This window comes from Delphinapterus leucas, chromosome 3, assembly GCF_059928025.1.
Source record: "Delphinapterus leucas isolate spDelLeu-1000000601 "Yukka" chromosome 3, BTC_Dleu_Yukka2, whole genome shotgun sequence".
NCBI lineage: Eukaryota > Metazoa > Chordata > Mammalia > Artiodactyla > Monodontidae > Delphinapterus > Delphinapterus leucas.
Window position 1 is genome coordinate 59,391,111 of NC_143131.1, and position 21,482 is coordinate 59,412,592.

The following is a 21,482-nucleotide window of genomic DNA, read 5'->3' on the forward strand; positions in this document are numbered from 1 at the left end:
TCTTTGCACGTCTCTCCTTGTTTTCTTACGTGTGCCTCCACCCTCCTGTGTTGTCCAGGGGTGAAAGAGGGAATGCCACGTGGTATTTTTCACATGCAAATTGCCCCAAAGGCCCTCCCCCGCCCCCCCCACCCCCCACCCCCGACAGCTCAGTGGCTCTGTTTTGTCTGTGTTTTTAATATTTGAAGGGTAGCTATTTGGGGCTTGTAATAATTATATTTACAAAGCAAAAATCGTGAGGATAGTACTAACTTGAACCAGCTTTTGTTTCTTAGAGCACTTGAAGTGGCTTTTGCTAGGTTGAAATGTTCATTTGGGGAAACATAAAATCTTGTTTAAAAAGAGGCTATTTGGGGGGAGAAAAAAACAATAAAAATCACTTAAGCATGAATTTTGTTAGATATTAAACGGGTGCCCATTGCAGCTGACGCCAATGAGAAAATCTGAATTCAGAGAAATAGAAACCCATGGCTCGGGACTTCCCCAGTGGCACAGTGGTTAAGAATCCGCCTGCCAGTGCAGGGGACACAGGTTTGAGTCCTGGTCCGGGAGGATCTCACATGCCATGGAGCAACTAAGCCTGTGCGCCACAACTACTGAGCCTGCGCTCTAGAGCCCGTGAGCTACAACTACTGAGCCTGCATGCCACAACTACTGAAGCCAGCACGCCTAGAGCCTGTGCTCCACAACAAGAGAAGCCACTGCAGTGAGAAGTCCGTGCACCACAAGGAAGAGTAGCCCCCGCTCGCTGCAACTAGAGAAAGCCCACAGCAGCAACAAAGACCCAACGCAGCCCAAAAAAAAAAAAAAAAAAAAGAAACCCCTGGCTCTGTCTTACTTGGTGATTTAGTTGTTTGTTTACTTTGTGCTCCGTCCAGTTCCAGCCTTGATGCCCTGGATGCTGACAGTGAAGGAGAGGGGCATTCCGAGCGGTCGCGCATTTGCTACACTCCAGTGTCTCAGAGTTCCTCGAGAACTGGCATTCCTAGTGGGGATGAATTGGACTCTTTTGAGACCAACACTGAACCAGATTTTAATATCTCCAGGACTGAATCACTTTCTTTATCAAGTAGCCTGCAGCTGAAGGTATTCTTATTGGTATTAATTTGGTTTATCGTAAGCCTGAAAACTATGTTGTCTAAATCCACCCATCCCTGAAAGAAATTATGTTATGGTCACATGTGTAAACTTTTTTTTTTTGAAGACCCGTGAGCTGCCTGAGCTTGCCTTTTTCCTCTCTCCCACTCTAATATGTATAGTCCTTACTTACAATGGCTGATTTGTTTTCACGAATCACCACGAATACAGATAATCTTTCACATACTTGGAAAATTTTACCATTTTATACTGTGATTTCTGCCATCACCCCTTAAGCAATGGGAGAAAAGCTGGTAGTATGAAGTGAGTTTAAGTGATCAAACTTGTTTTGCACACATAAAATTTTAGTTGGCACTGGTGTTAAGGTAAATAATATTGCTAAGGCAGAGGTGACATTTGTTGAGCGTTCCTGGCTGCAGGGACTCATCTGGAACACCAGATGTCTCCTTTGTCAGTTTTTCCATAGGAGACAGCTTTTCTGTCATTGGCATTTTTGCACTGGAATTTCATTTTGTTGTGGTTTTTAAAAAGACTAAACTCTTCCAGTCTTGCAGAGAAAGCCCTTTTCTGTTTGGACCTATGTTTTCTTTTTGATTTCTGTTGTCCACTTGTTTTCTTTTTCAATCGAGTTTACTACTATAAAACAATGTGTGCTGTGCCCAAACGTCTCATACCACAAACATATGGTGGTTATGGTAATGCTTTATTTTTGTAGTGTTCTCTACGATATACAAAACATGCTTTTATATAAAATGTTTAATTTTCTCATAACTCACCTAGGATATAAGGGAGTACTTTTATTTTAATTTTTGATCAGTTGAAGTTCTGGAGAGATTAGATGTCCACATTGCCCAAGCTTGGTGATAGAGTCAGAACTCAAATCTAGGCCTTCTGACCCCGGATCCTGAATCCTCTTCCCTCAGCTCTGAGTCCTGTGGAGCTGTCATAATCTTCTGAACCTAAAGGTCATGTGATATTTCTGGATAATAAGAAATAGGTATGGTTGTTAATGTAGCTACTTCTCAGATTTGCATTTTGAATGGAACTGTGAAAAATTCATCATTACTTGGAATGAAAAGTAATTCTTTGTGAAACAGTTCCATGCTGTTCACTTTTAAGAAGAATCTGTCCTATAAAATATGTCTTGCCTTGCCTCTGTAATTACCCTGTGTAACTTTTTGCCAAAGAATTCTGGATAATTTTCAAAGTCCTGTTATGAAAAATGATTACCATGCATGACTTAAAGGCAGAGGGTGGTACTTGGCTAGGGCCCTTTGTGGCCAACTCACTGTTAGGGTTATAGGACAACTCGGGTTGGCCTTTCTGACATCCAGGCCCACTGGGTCTTTCCCAATAAGTAAGTCAGGGAGCCATGGCTTAAGACCTTTTGAAGCAAGATCAGGCTTCTGTTTTCAACTTTCCTCCAGGCTCTTCAACTAAACCGTAAGCCTAGGGCAACCATGTGCGTTCACTTAGGGAGAAAAAGAGAACAGTGCTTGTGAGGACAGTTGCTGATGGCTTAAGTTTAGTAACACATTTTGCACCACTTTCTTTCACCTGTAACCTTAAGTGGTATCTTAAAAATGGATGGGGGTGGGCATCAATCCTAAGGCCACTAGGCCTCCGTTGGATGGGATTTGGGTGCCGTAAATGGCTTTAGTGGCATTCTATTGTGTATTCATTTAAATTTTCTAGAACATGTAAGAAAAGCATTTTTTAAATTATCTATCCAGCTTGCATTTTTCATGTATGTTGCCAATATAATAATAGAAATAATAGGTAATTGGGAAAACAGGAAAAAAATAGCAGGTCATTTAAAAGAAATAAAGTTGAACATATATAAATAAGTGATAATTCAAGCAAAATCCCAGGAAGTGCTGGATGGAAGGTCTGTTGAAAGATGAGCACAGACTAGAAGGATTTGTGTAATGACCTGATGCATTCTTTCCTGGAGGCTGCAGCTAACATTACAAACTTGAATAGCCATTAGGAACTTTTAAAAACTTGTCATTTTAGGTGACTGTTCCTCTACCTTCTAATAATTATGTATAGAGATCTCAGTTAATATGGAATTTTGCTTAAATGCTACAGTTTAAAGTAACAAAAGTAAGTGACAACTCAGGTTAAAAAAAAAGTCAAACTCGTTGAATACGCAGAGAAAGTCATGTGACTTGATTTTTCACTTTTAACCAACATGGTTGGAATGTCATGATTGTATCCTAAAGTATATAGGAGATATAGACACTATTCCCAAAAGCTCAAGTTTACTAAAGCATTAAAAAGACAATAACATTTTTAAAGTTGTGAGAGGCAAACAGAAACAAATCATTAATAAGATTACCTCAGAAATGTTCAAGTTGAATCCTTTTTTTAAAGGTTCTGATTTTGATGATGAACACATACTTTCAAGTCTTCCATAGAATTTTTTTAAAACTTCGTTATGATTTCTTTTAGGAATCATTGTTTTCTGGAGTCCGCTCACGTTCTTATTCCTGCTCATCACCCAAAATTTCTTTAGGAAAAACTCGATTGATCCGTGACTTTACAGTGTGCAATTCAGCTGAAGGTAAGCATTAGTTACCATTTGGCTGTGAAAGCATTCTTTTCTAGAGTGGATTTTCAGTTAGTAAAAGTGCATAGTATGTAAGAGCAGCAGGCTAGTATTTTCAATTTCATTTTCACTATTGATTTTTCTAAGCTTAGCAAAATCCTTTTCTCATTGGATATCAGACAAGGTATAAATTTGATTTTGATGAAATCACAGATGTGTACACACCTCTCTGTTGCCTTATTTTTTTTGAATAAAATGTTTTCCTCAAGGACAGTGTAAACTATGATTTATTCTAGGTTCTTTATTGTGAGGGCTTTAGGGAATTTTATTTAAGGAAGTTATAAAAGTTACTTTTGTCCTACATATAAATTGCTGAAATAATCCAATTCCTCACAGTTGCAAAAGCATTGCAAAATGGATTGTCTTCATTTCTTTATTTAACAAGGGACTTTAGAAAGTTAAAATAACAGAACATACTTGAAACGCAAGTAAATATATCTCAAACATTTTTTTGTGGCCTGCGTAAGCAATCAGAAATACAACTTTTATACAATAAAATTTTAATTGAAATATAGTATACCTACAGAAAGGGATGCATGTTATAAGCATGTAGCTTGATGAATTTTCAAAAGTGAATTGAGATCAATAAATAGAACAATTGTGGCAACTCAGAGCTGCCCTTGTAGCCCTTCTTAGCCGCTACCCCAATTTTCAACTTAATTCTGGAATGTAATTATTTAACACTTTCTGTGTACCATTTGTTATGTAATAATTACATTTAAAGCTGTATTTGGAAGTATTAATAATGTCAATCTGTAATACATAGCATTATAACAAATTTTTTGTCAATATATTAGATAATGCCTTATTTTGTCTGTTATCCTTAAGAGCCTTAGAAGACTCAGAAAGTGAGAGATGTGCTTAAGTATTCTCAATTTCCCAGCATAGAATATTTAAAATAGGATTTATTTTACTCCTTCTTTTCCTTTCCCTTTTTCTTATTCTTGCTTTGTTACATTGCCATTCTTTTGCATCCTTATGCCATGTGGAACAACAGTGAAAGCATAATCTTTGTGCTTGGACCTGCCATCCTAAAGCAATGTCCAATGTATGGAGATGTTCAATCAATATTTGTTGAATGAATGTAGCAGACAAAATACATAAAATACAAAAGAAGTGCTACAAGGCATTTTTTTTCCTTTTTCTTTCTGGGATGTCTTTTTGGAGAAAGAGAAAACAGGACTGATAATAAATGTCAGTTTTGATTTTTAGAATGGGAAGATGGAGAGAAAGGACCAAGAGAAAGAAAGGAGACAACTACCTTGAGGGGACAGGAGTAGAAGAGGATTGAATTTGCCCTGGATGCTTTTTCAATACCATAAGTCTTTCTAGGATCTCCGGGTCTCCCTAACCTTAGTTTAGGTTGGGATTCCTTTTAATGGCAGCTTTGACACCTTTTCACTGATAGGCGTAGAGATGGTGAATTAACTTTGTACTGTAACTATTTGGAAAACACTTTTAAGTCTTTGTGCAGTGTGCAAAATGGTGCCTTTGCCTTTATATCTGTAGTATCTCTGATTATTAAATTCCGACAGTTCTGATGTTTGAAATCTCAGACGACTGAGAGAAAAATGGATAGTTTATAAGGGGAAAGAGCCCTGATTTATGAATTCTTTAATGAATAAGGGAGGGTATTTTTGCTTTACATACATTCCTTAAATCTTCGCGTTTGAATTAGAAAGAATAAAAAGCTGAAATCAATTCCTTTGTTTTTTCTGTGAATAAAAGCTTGTCTTTAGACAGTATGTTTAAAAATAGGGCTATTGGATGAAGTTTGACACTCTCCAGGAGGTAAGTATTACAAACAGGCAATTTAGGTTGAGGCTACACACTAAATGTACAAAAATTCCAATGGATATTCCTCTATGGTAGCAAACATTTGGATTGGTATCATTTAGGTCAGTCAAAATCATAGGACTGTGAAGAATAAATTAGCTCTTAAGGAAGAAAAAATAATTTTAACTGTGTGTGTGTGATCAAAGCACAGGTGTGAAAGCTTGACTACTTCAAAGATGTATTCTAATGTTTCATTGTTTAATCTGCTTAATCAGAGGTAAATTGACATTTGTGTTGTTATAAATCCTCTCTCAGTGAGTTTTGAATAGTTCTAAAAATTTTTTTCTATTTGAACAGAGTCCAAGTCTTCCTTCCTCAGTGGAAAATGCCCGTAAATGAGCTATTGATGTAATACAGATATACAGAGACAGGATAGTCTTTCAGTCCTTTTTTATACTTATTTGTGATGTCCTCTCTTTCTTGTCACTTTCAGAGGGTTACTTACGATCATTTATCATGCTTTTGTTGTTGTTTTTGAGGGGGCCAAGAGTACAATGGTGGCAACTTTATTATTTAATGCTTTTTATATATAAAACAAAATCCAATCCTATATTTCCCTTGGGTACATCATGGATTTAGATAGAAAGGAATATTCTCCATGTTAAAATGATAATTACAGCATCACCAAGATGGACAAAAGTGCTCTACACTTAAAAATTTGAGGAGTGAAGTGAATGTACTTTTGAAAATTATTGTGCACTGAGGGATGGAATCCTGTTAGACTTTGTCCAATAGTCTGAGTCTGATTCTGTTACTTTATTAGCTTGATTATTTGGGATATATGGTTTATTCTCCTGACACCTCAGTCTGTATACAAAAAGGATAATGATTTCTGCCCATGACTTAATTTGAAGAATATTTAACGGCAATAAAATAAAAGTCTTCGAATTCTTCAGAGTAGGTTTTCTGTTACCTACAAGATAGTCTTGGGTTCAACATTGATATTTCCACATTTCAGGAGATATGTATTCATTAGTTTTCCCCTGTATATATCTGGCCTATCTCCCTTTGCAACCTAGTTTTGCCTCTTCACTCTTCCGGATTGTAACGGTAAAGGATTTGTCCCTGCTCTGTAGATGGTGTGCTCCACAGTGGCCGTTCCCTCCTTCAGTCTCTCTCACTGTCTAAATCAGTGTCTCTGCTCCATCCCTGTAGTAAGTACTCCGGTTTGGGAAACAAGATGGCGCTACGCTGCTTGCATGAGCCTGCCCCTTATACCCAGCCACCCCAGTCCAATGGAGGAGGGGCTCTCCCTTTCTCGTGAGCCACAAAGCACATCTCCGAACTGGCTGCTCTGTAAAGGCATTACAGCTACATTAAAATGGACTCTTCCTTAGGCTGGCCTTCAAGACTTTTCTTTTAAGCTTTGCTAAAAAGCCGCTAAGATATTTTTTGATTCTGTACGTTGGGGAATTAGTGTTACGAATAAGGGATGACGCTCTGGTGAGAAATATCCAGAAACATAGAACTGATTTTCTGCGTTTCTGAAAATGTTTGCTGCCCCTTGCTGAGGCTAACTTAGTTCACAAAATCATTAAATGTTTCCCTGTGTTGGCCTCCTCCCTGTTCTCTCCAAATTAGGGAAGGTGATAAAAATATCCAGAGCAATGCCCAAATAAAATGACTTTTTTCATTATTTTCTAACTGGTGGTACGTGTAACGATAATGTACGGTTGAGTGTGTGCACTTCAGACTAGCACACGACTGCTAGTTTGTCTGCCTTCGTTTTCATTTTATTGTTCTGTGTCTTGTAGAGCAAAGAGCTTACAGCTTACCGGAGCCACCAAGAGAAAAAAGGTATTTTAACCCTTCCAAATTTCCTCAGGGACTGCTTGATCCATCTTTGGAAATGTGTGCACCTCATTTTTGATACCCGTTCAATAGTTTGTGAGACGTTTCTGCCTAATGAGTCTGCCTGAATCCTTTGTACCCTTTGCGATCTGTATGGGTGTAGGTTTGCCAGCTGTTCCTTTCGGTCCCCAGATGAACAGGCCTCAGGACCGGGGACAGAGTGGTCTGGGGTTATTTTCAAAGCCAAACACTTCCAATGCACGGCAGCATGCGGAGCAGTATGAGACCATCTGCTTTAGAAAGGTATCAGGTTCTCACTAGGTCTGTCCACTACGACAGAAGACTTATTGTGGTAACAGACCCCCGGGGTCAGTTTTAGAAAGTGCCTAAACATCTCTGCTGTCTGTCGTCGTAGAGTATCGCTTAGAAGTGTTAAGTGTGAAACAAAGAATAAATGATGCAGAAAGTGCTTTGAGCCTTATGAGTTCTCTGATTAATATGAAGATTTGAAAGCTGTATGCCTAAGCTGCTCTTTTCCCTAGAAGGTGAAACTGTCCTTAGAGTAAAACTTGGGCAGCTGACTAGCAACAGGCTGGATTGCTGCGCTCTGTTGGTCTTGAGAAACTAAATGCTCGTGAATCACACTGTGAAATAGCCCTGGGGTTATGTCAGAAATGGTATAAGTGCTTGGCTTTGAGAGACCATGGGAAAAGGAGGAAAATGGTTTTAATTTGGGTGCTATGAATGCTCAAACTCTGAAACCTTTTACTATATAGATCAAGAGGGATTATTTTGCTTTAAATCTTGGACTGAAAGGATGAAGAAGAAGGAAAAAAAAAAAAATCTCCTTTTGCTCATTCCTATTTTTTGGAGACCAGAATAGAAATTCTGAAACGATAAAACAGAGGAAGACTAAGAATGCCCTTTGAGAATAAGCTGATGATAAAAGGACATCAGGGCAATGATGATGGTGACAGCGGGAGCAGCAGCAACTGACCGTTGTTGGGTGTTTTTATGTGCCTGGCACTGTTTTAGGCTGCTTACGTTTATTACTTCATTTAAGCGGTTTGTTGACTAAGTCTGGAATTGGTTCATCATTCTGGTCATCGTTCTGGTTAGAAGTCTTATCCTTGCTATCTTTTTAACAATTGGAGCAGTAATAGACTGATTGTAAGGATTTTTTAAAAATCAAAAATATTTTCCATTAAGAGAGGGATTTAAGACTGGAAGAGCCAATGTCAGAATGGGTTAAATGTTAGCCTATAAAATGTGTTAACTTGGATGAGGTGTATAGGGATGTATTGGATGGGATGAATATTTTTCTCATATTCCTCATTCTTGTTTTCTTCTTCCTGTTCTTGGGTCTGTCTTGGGTCTGCATCCCGAAAGCATCTGACTTTCTTAGTCATATCCCCTGGTGTATCTAGTAGAGTAGATATTCCATCTCCCCTACTATGTTCCTGATACCTTGTTGGATACACCAGTAAGGTCCCTGGCTAGACCTAATGCTTTGCTTTGGTCATGCTATAGACATTTGCTTGGGGGTTTGCCGCCTTTGGAATTCCCTTATTTATGTTGATCACTTCGTTTCTGGAAAAGAGTGCAGCCAGCTAAAAGGGGGGCTCACTCCAGACCTTGCAGGCTCATTCTTATAGGAGCAGGCACTTCATCTATCCCATCTTAGGATTATACGGTACAACTCAGTTATTTTATTGCCACCATCTATCTTAAATCTGATACATCTGTTACCTTTTATTTTTTTTAAGAAAATGAGAATCTGGCTGTTCAAAGTTGAAGTTTCACCTGCGTCAGTTTTCAATTTGGATAGTTGGAGCTTTTTAAATACTTAGATGCCCAGTTCTTTTAAAAAATAGGTTATAGATATAATACGTTAAGGATTAAGATATTGAGGCTATATCCATATTATTAAGATACTTAAAATATCTGTTTACCTATTGAAAAGGTAATGCCAAGAATCTCTGAAGAATGGGGCTTGTAAAACTTTATTGTGGGTAATTCCATTGGTCATCAAATTGATAACAGAGTTAGGCATTCTTGTTCTGGGATGTTGAAAGAGTTTAAGTAAATTTTTCCAGATTCTTATAAATTGAAAAGCTGTTTACATTCTGTTGTGAAATCAGTTGAGGATTTTTCCTTTCTGAGTTTTTCTCTAAAGTACCTAATTTTTACGTAAGTGAATACCACATAGTTAAATTAGATTTGAAACATGGAATCAGCCAACCTTCTGCATCTGCCCAGAAGTTACACTGTGTTTCCCATTGTGATAATCTGAAAGTGGGTCATGTCTGTGATATTCACATGTCTACCAGGTTAGATGATTCAGAGTTTTTAATATTTAGTGTTTCAGTTTTTTTGTTTGTCTTGTTTACTTTGTCATCTCGGTTCTTGTCAACCTTTGGAATTAAAGATTAAGTGGTATGATTTTATGTCTTTTTTTAAAAATAAATTGCAGTGCATCTGTAGGTTTTAAATCAAAACTGTAACATTGTTCTTGATACAGTCTTCTGTAGCATAGGGAGTTGGGAGTAGAGTCTGGTAAAGAGGAACTCATTTTCTTTCATTTGAGAGAGTGTAGTTGTGTTCCTGCTGGGAAGTAGGGGAGAGGACTTCTTCACCTCAAAAATCACATTGACCTTATCGTTCTTCCATTCTGAGATTTAGGTTTCCGCCCCATATTTTTCTTCTCTTAGACATTGGGTGGCTCTTGGTGGGGTCCCAAAAAAGTGTTCCAGAGAGGATTCTTTCTCAGCTGTCAAGTGTGCTTTTTTCCCCATTCCAAAAGTGAGCCTGTTGAATATTATTCTACGAGTTTTGCAAATTAGGATGCCTAAGACACAAGAGGTATGGAAATTTACAGATATATTAACCAGTGATTTATCTAAGAAGGCGGCTGTGGAAGTAGAAAGGAAGTAAGAGGGTCTAAGTTCCTTGTGTTTTTCTGAGTAGTATAGGGCACTTCTGTTTTCCATCTTTCCTTTCTAACTTTTTCAACTGTTTTCTCTCAGTAGCAAACCCAATTTCATGAACTGTGTAGGGTTCGAGTGGCAGGACACCCACTGTCCTGACTATACCTGCGTGACCAAGAGGTAGCTCTGAAGTAATTTATTATTCATGCTAAATGCATTCACTGAGGTTTGAACTCTCAATTACCTAATATAGAGGTCAAATAACTTAGTTTTGTTTAATATGTACCAGTTAAGTACTTATTATATTTAAGCGTGAGAAAGGGCCTTAGAAATAACTTAGTCTTTGATCAGATGAGAAAAACTGAAGTCCTAGAAGTTGTCTTTTAAGTCGTTTTTGTAAAATGTAATCATATGTATTTTGGTGCATATCAATAGTATGACTGCTTTTGAAGGTATTTCCCAGAGATGAATGTATTAGCCACTAATGCTGACAAGTAAGAAGATTGAGGGATAGGAGAGACATGGGTTATGAAATGTTCACTTTGGAAATTGTCTACAGAAGTGTTATCTGGTTTGACATGATGCTTTTGCTGGTCTTTAATATATTCAGTCTCTCCTTCTCTTTTTGTAATAATGTTAGAATACAAGACCATCAGAGAAAGTTCTAGGGGAAATATAAAAGTTCCAGGGAAATTTCCTCTTCATAGCTGGGATTTTTTTTTTTCCCTAAAGAATGATTCTGTGGATTAGAGGAAAATCAGTGATGTTCAGTGTGTTCACAGGTTGGGTACAATTACCTCTAACTTGCCTCTTATTTCGGGGGAATTTCCACAATGTTCTCTCCTTTGCAACCTAGAGTCTCAGATTGCAAATAGCCTGATTGAGTGGGGGAGATGGAACCATGAGGCAGACAGTCTGTTTCTCAGGCTCTATTGACAGAGGAAATGTGTGTCTGCTGAGTATTATCTCTGTTCTAAAAATAAATAAAATCCAGTTTGATGTCGTTGGTTATTTGGCTTCTATGTGCTAAGAAAATTCTATTAGCCTAGTAAACAGGGAGATGAATGTTTTCGGAGTAAAATTATAAGTGTAAGATTTCCTTTATTTCTCTAATATTTTAATATGAAAATTTTAAAGTATGCAGAAAAGCTGAAAGAATTATATATTAGAATACCTATTTCCACCACTTAGATTCTGTAAGTGTTAACATTGTGAGATAGTTGCTTTATCATACACTTATCCACCTATTCATCTATAAGATATATTTTTAATAGGTTCTATCCTTATCTTTAGAATAACCATTAAAGCCTGAAAAATATATATGTGTAAAAATAATATGTACAAAATACATCTGTGTGTTTGTATACATACACACACATATGTATGACTGCTCTCTTTTGCTCCCTCTGGTAAGTTTTATAAGCTGTGATAACAGATTCTTTTTTGCAGAATTCAGGAAGAAGAATGGGATAAATACATCATACCTGCCAAATCAGAGTCTGAAAAGTACAAAGTGAGCCGAACTTTCAGCTTCCTCATGAACAGGATGACCAGCCCTCGGAATAAATCTAAGGTAATTAAGGTTTTATGCCTATCGTCTATAAAGCGTAGATGCTCAGCTTCTGAGCAATTAGTATAGTTTCCACTTTCCCTTTAAAACCATTTACCTTAGGTTTTGTACACACATATTTAAAAACCTCTGTATTCCTTATGGGGTATATTGTCCAAGTCATTGAAAATACTGAGACCACTTCATCCTGGGTGCTGTTACATTTTGACATTATCACACTTCTTGGTGTGTGGCCCTTCTGTCCTGATAGAACACGTAGAGACTTTGTATGACTTTTGTAAGTCAATTGGCTCTGAGCATTTCTCTTTTCTCCCCACTTTGCTGCTGCTGCCACATCTAAAGACAAAAGGCAAGGATGCCAAAGACAAAGAGAAACTGAGTCGACATCAGTTTGTCCCTGGAACATTTTCTGGGACTCTACAGTGTTTGGTTTGTGATAAAACGCTCCTGGGGAAAGAGTCGTTCCAGTGTTCCAGTAAGTTCTTGGGCCCCGTGTGTGCTGTCTTCGTGCGTGCTTTGCCGTCCCAAACAGTAAGCTCCCTGAGAATACTGCCAGTGCAGCATTCTCAGTGTGTTCATGGAGACTTTTGTTTTCACGTCTCTGTGTGGTTCCATCAGCAAGCAGTGACCCAGGACGGTTGAGTCAGTACTTTGTGTCCACAGGCGATAGTCTCTCCTAGAACCCAGACTGTTACACCTCACTGCCTTCTGATGTCTCCACTTGGATGTCTAAACAGCCTCTCAGACGGAGCTCCGTTCTCCCCGCTCTGTGCCCACCTACAAACTGACCCTCTCAGTTTAATGGCAGTTCCATCATTCCAGCCAAATGCTCGTGCCAAAAACCTTGGAGTATTTCTATATACCTCTCTTTGTCTCAGTGCCACACTCTTCAGCATTCCTCCTGGCTCTATCTTCAAAATATATGTGGAAGTCAGCCTCTTCTCACCCCTGCCACCGTTATCACCCTGGTCTAAAGCCATCATTTCAGTAGCTTTGCAACTGGTCTCCTTGTGATTTTACTGCAAAAAGCATAGTTCTCAAAATCTCAGTCCGAGCGAGTTTGTCAAGGCATTTGTCCTTGTGTTCCAGATCCTCCGATGGCTTCCTGTCATCCTGAGCATGGTCAGAGCCCTGACAGTGGCTGCTGTGATCTCTCCTGTCATTCACTCCTCCCACTCTTCTGCTTCAGTCCCTCTGGCATCTTTGCTGTTCTTCCAATACTCCGGGCATCAGGCATGCTCCTGCCATGGGGCCTTTCCTGCGGTTCGCTCTGCCTGCAGTGCTCTCCCCTCAGTTAGCTGTGTGATTTGTCCCCTCACCTCCTTCAGGTCTGCTTCAGATAACACCCCCCAGTCAGGCCTTTCTTGACCACCCTCTGCTTGGCTCATTTGCCCCCTTTTCCTCCTTTTTATCCCACTGTAGCATTCAACATCATCTAACTTACTCTCTGTTCTGTTTGTCAATTTTATTATCTGTCTCCTTCACCAGAATATAAACTCTACGAGGGATGGATTTTTGTCTGTTGATTTTGTTCTCTGCTATATCCACAGTGCCTAGAACAATGCTTTTGCATAGCAGGGGCTTAGTAAATATTTACGGAGTGAAAGAATATTTCAGTGCAAAAGAATTTAGGCCCAGGCAGGTGAAATCCATTTCATGGTGTTTGTTGGTGGCCAGAATTAGGGGAACATTTGGGGGGTGGGATGGGGGTACAAAGGGAGGTGAAGAGCAGAGGAAGGTTATATGTAAAGTTCTTCATTAAATTCCTAGAAATGATTAAATTAAAAATTTAAATGTATCCATTCACACTGTCTTTAATGATGCCAGTTTCACTGCATGCTTGAACCTTGCTTTCCTTGGAGACTTGATTTCTTTCTTTTATGTGACCTGAGATAGCATCAAGCAAAATAATAATAATAATAATAGTAAAACTACTCTAAAAAATAAAGTCTACTAATTAAAACACAAATAGCATCAAGCAGTTCAGCTGTGATTTAATTTGCTAATTTTTTAGAAGTTTGCCAAAAGTATTGTTTGTGGATTTTTTTTTAAACATTCATTTTATTTATTTATTTGGCTGTGTTGGGTCTCAGCCACGGCACACAGGATGTTTTAGTTGCGGCATACGGGATCTTTTTAGTTGTGGAATGTGGCACTTTAGTTGCGGCATGTGAGATCTCCAGTTGTGGCATGCGAACTCTCAGTTGTGGCTTGTGGGATCCAGCTCCCCGACCAGGGATGGAACCTGGGACCCCTGCCCTGGGAGCGTGGAGTCCCAGCCACTGGACCACCAGGGAAGTCCCTGTTCATGGGTTGTTAATGGCTTGCCCCCATGTCAGCAGTCAGTTTATGGGTTTGATGGCATATGTTTCATCGGTTGTGGCTCTTTTCTTGTTCATAGGGCTGGATCTCTTCAGCTGTACCCCCCAGCCACATCCATGACCTTTCCCTCCCCTCATTTTAAGACAAACTCCTCAAGTTGGGCAACCTCCACTCACTGCTCTGGCGTCTATTCCTGCCACTTCTTCCTTAACCATCTGATTTTGGCCTCTGTTCCCACTACTTAACAGATGTCTTGCCCTTGACCTTAGCATCTTTCCTCGTTACTGTTCTCAAACTCACTGATCTCTCTCCTGTCTCCATGTTTATTGTCCCTTTGGGTAGGTAGATGTCCTCTTTTCCATGGCACTCTACTCTTCTGTTTACCACCTGTATTGTCTCCTTTCTCCTAACTTTGAGTACCCTCCAAACTCAGTTCTTGGGCATCTGTTCTTTTCTCGGTATTGTTTCTAAGTATAGTCATCCAGTCTTTTGTTCTAAAATACTGTACTTAAGCCTGTTCTTCCCAGATTCACGTCTTTATCGCTCACTTTCTAATTCCATATTTCTGGTTGCCGAGAGAGGCTGAGCCCCCATGTAACTTGTGGCTATATTTGAGCATTAAGGCAGAGCTACAGTGTAAACCAAGACTGTCCCGGTCACACCCTGTCTGTGGGCGTCATCACCCAAAGATCTTCTTGTCTCCCAGACCAACGTGTCTAAAACCGACCTTACAGTCCACATGCAGAAGGCTGTTCTTGCTGTGTTGATGGTACCAGCTCGAACGCTGGGCATGTTGACTCTTAGTTCCTCTTCCTCCTGGCACCCCAGTCCACGTGGTCCTTCTTTCATTTCTTCTCACTGTTCCTGCTCTGGTGGCTTCTCATCACCACCTCTGGACTGCTGACAGCAAACTGTTCTAGTTTCCCCTCTCTCTAGGTATTTTCACTTACAATTTATTCTGGATACTTTCACCACCTTAATCTTAATGAAGCACTGCTTCCATCCGCACACATATGCTTGAGGACTTCTCTCTTTTTTGTTTACTGGACTAAGCCCAGGCTTTTCAGATGTGCATTCGGTTCTACCTGCATCCTGCTGGCTAGTCCTACGGTTACTTCCCTGTTCAGCCTTGGTTTACAACCAGAGGCCTTGCCAGGCCTGTTGTCTTTTCTCCCAGTGTGTATGTTTTCCTGCCTCTGTTCCTTCACTTACGATAATCTCCTCTCTCTCAGTTTTCCCTGCTCCTCTACTTCATCCAGATTTCTTGCCTCTTCTTGGGAGGTCTTCCTTGACCACTGTGGCCTGAGTTCCTGCACGTCACACTTAGGATCTATTTATCCTATCCAGTTTAATACTGGGGTATGTACAGCCTCTTCTGATTTTAACTACTAGCATAGACTTTATGTTCTTGGAGGTCTGTAGTCACATAATGGTTCTTTTGTATCCCCTACAGCAGCTATCGCAAAGCTGGGCCCTTAGACACTCATATGTAGTTAATGATTACTGAAAGCTTAGGGATCACTGAAAGGCAAATTCATGCAGTACAGAATATGTTGGTTCATACTGAGTTGGTCAAGTGGGTTGTCATGAAAGTTTTAGTGGAAGATGGAAATTGCTGAAAGTACATAGATTATATTTAGCTTTTAAAATGGTCATTAATTTTTTTTAAAAAGGCAGCAGAATTCATAGAAGATACAAGGTTTAAGGAGAAACAAAATTATCCAGACTTTTACCACCTAGAGAAAATTGCTATTCATATTTTTATGGAATCCCTCCTAATCACTATAAAAGTCAGCTTTGTATGCTAATGTCTCATTTGATGATATCAAATGTGCTTAATTGTTCCTTACTTGTTGTGCATTTAAGTTTTTTCCAATTTTTTCACAACGTAAATAATGTTGCAAGGAGCATTCTTTTCCACATATCACTGCCCACATCTTTGATCATTGCCTTAGATTAAATTCTAGAATCAGTTTGAGTATATGTTTAATTTCCTCTTTAACCATAGTCTTTTAGAAGTTTTAAGATTTACAGTTTTGGGGGGAAGGGAGTATTGGGCATTTAAACTTTGGTTATTAAGTTTTTTACATTGGGTAGGAGAATACAACGTTCAGACTGCCGTTATTGGTAAATAATCCTACTTCATGGTGTATTTTTAAATTGTGAATATTAACATTTCTAATCTTAAAAATACAATATGATATAAAACAAATAATATAAATATTCAAAACCTTGGTGTCTGTATTCTTCTTTATTAAAGCCTGAGTTGCTAGTTTTCCGCAAATATTGTATCTCTATAAAATTCTCCTTGTTTATAAATAGATTTCACTACCTATATTTTGATGTTACATTATTTGATGCACAGAAGTTTAATCACAACCTCACTGCATATTTAACTTTCATAAACTTAAAACTACCCTAATGCGGTTAAATGCCGTTTATAAGAATTTTACTTTGTTTAAAATTAATATTCTTCTTGCTTTCCTTTTGTTTGTATTTCTCTTACCTATTTCTGTGTTTTTAATTTGAGGTGTGTGTCTTTAATCTAGCTATAGGTAATCTGTAATGTAACTGAGAGACCTTGTTTTATAAGGGTTTTTTCCTTATTTACATTTAATTTTACAACTGTCAACTATCTTTTATAGTTCTTTGCTGTTTTCCTTGATGTCTGGTTCAGCTATTTAGACCATGTGTTGTTGTCTTTTATCTTCTTCAGGGATTGGGCAAGATATGCTCTTTTAAGACTTAACTAATAATAACTTTAAGGCTGTGTGAGGCTTATAATTGAATACTCTTATTTCCCTTATAGTTACCCTTTTTTCCCCCTAGCCTCTGTGAGTATGCTGAATTCATTATTATTACTTTTATAATGTGTGTTTAACCTTCCAGGAATAATTTTCTATTTCAACAATAATTTGATATTTGTATTCAGTTCTGTGTCTCTACTTAACAATAATTTCTTAGATGTGATTCTTTGGTTTCAGTGCTCACTTTTGCTCTTTTTTTTTTTTCCTTCAATGAAGCTGATCCATTCTGAACTCTTAATTTTGATTCTGCTTTTAATAGGCAATAGGATTTCAGGTAATTTTTTTTCCAAGAAGGTTATTGGAGTAATCTGTTTTCTGAAATCTTGTGTATCTAAGGGTATATCTTCGCTTCTTTCACACAATAAAACCAGTTTTATCTGGCTAAATAAATTCTTCAGTCAAACCTTTTCCCCTCAAGACTCTGCCAACAGTGGTCCCTTATATCTGGGCATTTAATATTATAGTACAGTAGAAAATTCTGGGGCTGGCCTGTCCTCATTCCCTTGCTGGTAACCTGCTTTTTCTGCCTAGATGCTTGAGGACTTTTAATTTTTTGATCATAGGGATATTGTCAGACTGTGTCTGTAGAATAGGTATAATTTAATGATTTTTTCCTAGAAAACAGTAAGACCTTTTGATTTGCCTTTTTTGGTTCTTTTTAAGCTTTCTAAAAGTTTTTGTCAGTTGCGGCTGTCAGTTGTTACTTCTGACCTCATTTTTCTGATTTCTTCCTTAGAGAAGTGTGACCTGTTATCTGTCATATTTGTATGACGCCTTGTTTGATAATTATACACTTCTTCTTCTCCACATTCTGGAGGGACTCTTTCAAGTTTAATTTCATAGCACTGCTTTGATACTTTGTCACATCGAATCTTCTCAATTTGGTTTAAATTCCGCCCTCTTGCTCTTTTTTCTTCCTTGTAGTACTTTGTCGTCTCACAAAGCTCCATTTCCCTGTCATCCTGTTGGCCTATGGTCACATCCTATACTCCCTTCACGGCCTTTTGGTCCTATTTTATGTCTGTTTTGTGTCTCTTAGGGAGGACACATTTCAAATATCCAAATTTTTCTTCTCCATTTCTGGATTTCATAATATTCAGTGGCTCCCTCTTCCTGTGAGTTTTCAGTATAACTTTGTTCTGTGGTACCTCCTAGCTTCTACTTTTTTCCTTATCCTTTCATTCTCTTGTTCTGGGGTGAGGAGAGAGCCATGCCATTTTGATGTTTGCCTGCAGGACCAGTACGTGGACCAGCCTGTCTTCTGCTCACTGGCCATTGAGGTGTTGGCTGGGTGCCACCGAAGACCTACAGCGGGAGGAAGGTTGCGGGCTCAGCATCTTGCTCCATTCTCAAGGGGCTGCAGTCACTGTTTGACGGGCCTCAGTGAGCCCTGCTACCCTTGTGGAAGGATTTTTCTCCTGAAGTTTCTGATAAGCCTCTGGCTCCTCCATGTGCACTCAGCGTCTCGGGGTGGGGTGGGCAGGATGAGGGTGTGGTGGTAGGTGATGTGAAGGTGGGAGAGCAGAGGGGGCAAGAAGACAGCAGCCTGGCAGGAAGTAGTCCCTGTGCAGGGAGCTCTCTGAGCCTGCGGACACGAGGGGGCAGGCAAAGTGTTCCCTTACTTCTTTCAGTGAGATGCGGCCACGTTGTTTTGTGAAGTAAAATGTAGGCAAGCTGCTAACTTTTCTCTTTTAATTTGGTTTCCTCTAGTTAGTAGGAATTCTCTCGGAGCCTGACAGTACATTTTCTCTAGCATTGTTGTGCATTTTCTTTCTTTCCGTCTTCATAGGCGTTTTCCCTGGGGCGCGAGCAGGCAGTTGCCATATGTCAGGAGTCCCTTACTAATATAGGGCATATAGTAGTACATGAGTTCTCAGGCAGACACAGAAGTGTATGTCATGCATGATTTCAGGTTTCATAATCGATAAGACCCTGTGCAGAAGGGGAAGAATCTCTCCAAGGAATCTAAAATATTAACTGTGCGACCGGCAGTTAAGTCTGTCCATACGGGAGTCGACTGTATTCATTGTACTGCACCATTTTATATAAGGGACTTGAGCATCCCCAGGGGCTCCTAGAACCAGTCCCCCAAGGACACCGAGGAAGGGCTACAGAGGGTGTGCCCCCAACAGAACTTCAGGAAATTCTAAAGAATGCACTAAAAGCAATCCAGAAAAAAGATGGGAGAAGCAGGAAAGAATGAAGAACATTGACAGTGTAAAACAATAATACTGTCCGCTGGGCTTAAACCAGCAAGGTGAACACATGAGAGGGAGAGGAAGTGAGGTTCATATATTCAAATATCCTTGTGTGGTTTGAAGGACCGTAAAGCTATTCATTTCAGATTTTACTAAGTTAAATATGAATGTCAAAATATCTAGGGTAAAAATTGTTAAGCTAAAAATATGTCCCATACTTGTAAAAATTAAGAAAGTAATTAGAAAAACTATTTAATTGATCCAAAAAAAGCCAGAGAGGAATAAAAATAGAAAAGAAAGCAATATAAAGCACAAAGTAAATGGACAAACTAATCCAAAGAGAGCACTGATTACCATATAAATTGTAAAAGAGTATATAAAATACAAATAACTAAAAATATTAATTTAAAAAGGACAAAGAGGGAACTCCCTGGCGGTCCAGTGGTTAGGACTCCGTGCTCTCACTGCAGGGACCGGGTTCGATCCCTGGTCAGGCAACTAAGATCCCACAAGCCACTCGGCCAAAAAACAAACAAACAAAAAACAGATTGTCAGAATGGATTATAGAAAATACAGCGTTATATTGCTGACAAGAAATATCTAAAGGTTTAATTTTCAGAAAGATCTAAAGTAGAGGAATGCAAAAGGATAAGGATACACTTGTATTTAGACAAACTAAGGGAAAGAAAGCAGATGTAGCCATGTTATTATCAGGCAGGCAAAATAGAATTTAATGCAAAAAGCGTTACTAGACGTTCTGCTCTGGTGGTGGGGCTACACGTGATTTAAATATTTTTTCTTTCCCTTTTAAGTTTTCTAAATATTTTTAATGTTTATGTGTTATTTTTACAATGACCCTTAAAAGCATGATGTAGTCATATGCATTTCACTTTGCAGATTAACTTAAATAAGATGGACACGTTTCTATCTTTTCCTTTTGTTCCAGACTGTAATGCAAATGTACATAAGGGCTGTAAAGATGCCGCCTCTCCGTGTACCAAGGTAATCTCTCAGTCGTGTGTGAATATCACATGCTTGTATGCAGCTTGTTGCTTCACGTTATCTGTTTAGGTTTTTAGATTTACTAGTTATTACTGTCTAGATTTATTTTTAAAGTGGTCGTTGTGGTGATAAAATAACACATGCTCAAAGTGTATACCTATTCAGTTAACTATGCACTTGTAGAAGTAGAGGGAACGCTCCATTTGCGCTACATGATGTGGGTGGGTTAGGCTTTCTGTCAGGACCTGCTTGGTTTACCAGTGCAAACCCTGAGCATATGTAAATGGAGTCTAGAGCAGTAATTCTCAACCATCAGCACACATCAGATTCGCCTGGAGGGCCTGTTAAAACACAGATATCTGGGCCCCGCTCCCAGAATTCCTCATCCAGTAGGTCTGGGTGGATTCTGAGAATTTGCATTTCAAACATGTTCCCAGGTGATGCTGCTGATCCTGGGACCACAGTGTAAGGCCCACTGGACTAGAGGAATGTTTTCTGTGTTTGGGGGTGGGCTTGAGTAGATGGAGGTATTTATCATTGCGGTCCTTTGTCTCCCACTCTAAAGCCATGCCAGAAATGCACATGAGTGAGCGTGATGATCCTTCAGAGGGAAGCATGGAGTCCCCAACTCTGTGTTACTTGAAACACACATTGTGTCAGGCCACAGAGTTGAGGATGACATTCCAGTGTTCAAGGTCATTGTGTCCTGTAGGCTGGAGGAATAGCCAGGAACAGAAAGAACAAATAGGAGAAAGGCAGTGCTGATAAGAACTCCTTTTTGAGCCTGGGTTTGCACACAGGAACTGGAGATTTTCGGTTCCATCGGGCTTTTACTAAAGCTGGGATCTTGCTGAGACGTGCTCATGAGGCACACCTTCCTTATAACTTGCTCATCTCACTGTCATCACATTTTTCTCTTTGTTGTGTTTTATGTCTTTTGCTTTGAATTCCTCTGTTTGAAAGAAAATAACAAAGAAAATGGTACAGATGAGAAGCCTGTTCTGTGTAACTGTGGACATTCTTGTAGTCCAGTGGTGCTTTGATCTTACTTTTTGCGTTTCTAATGTTCTTTACAGAAATTCCAAGTGAAATATAATAAGAACAAACCGCAGACCATCCTTGGAAGTAAGTGATGTGGAAAACGGCAAGAACTTTTTTCAGTTTCATACATACACACATTTTTTCCAATGTAAAATACCCCATCCTTTTGTTCTCTCATTTGCCCAATTATTGCTTCTTTCATAGCATATGCTGGGTGTAATTGGCATAATTTTTAGTTATACAAAGAAGTCAAGAATGTCATAAACTCTGGCAGACTAC

General features: G+C 39.1%; 1 protein-coding gene across 9 annotated transcripts in view; it reads left to right on the forward strand.

Moving 5' to 3' along the window:
• ARHGEF28 (Rho guanine nucleotide exchange factor 28) overlaps nt 1-21,482 on the forward strand; it is a 309,928-nt gene that overhangs the window by 204,271 nt on the left and 84,175 nt on the right. For all 9 annotated transcript variants that reach the window (XM_022595023.2, XM_089908998.1, XM_089908999.1 and 6 more), the window contains 7 exons: nt 879-1,086; nt 3,553-3,664; nt 7,300-7,342; nt 11,713-11,836; nt 12,176-12,308; nt 20,107-20,162; nt 21,239-21,287. In XM_022595023.2, the coding sequence (XP_022450731.2) occupies nt 879-1,086; nt 3,553-3,664; nt 7,300-7,342; nt 11,713-11,836; nt 12,176-12,308; nt 20,107-20,162; nt 21,239-21,287 (725 nt within the window). The remainder of the gene's footprint in view (nt 1-878; nt 1,087-3,552; nt 3,665-7,299; nt 7,343-11,712; nt 11,837-12,175; nt 12,309-20,106; nt 20,163-21,238; nt 21,288-21,482) is intronic.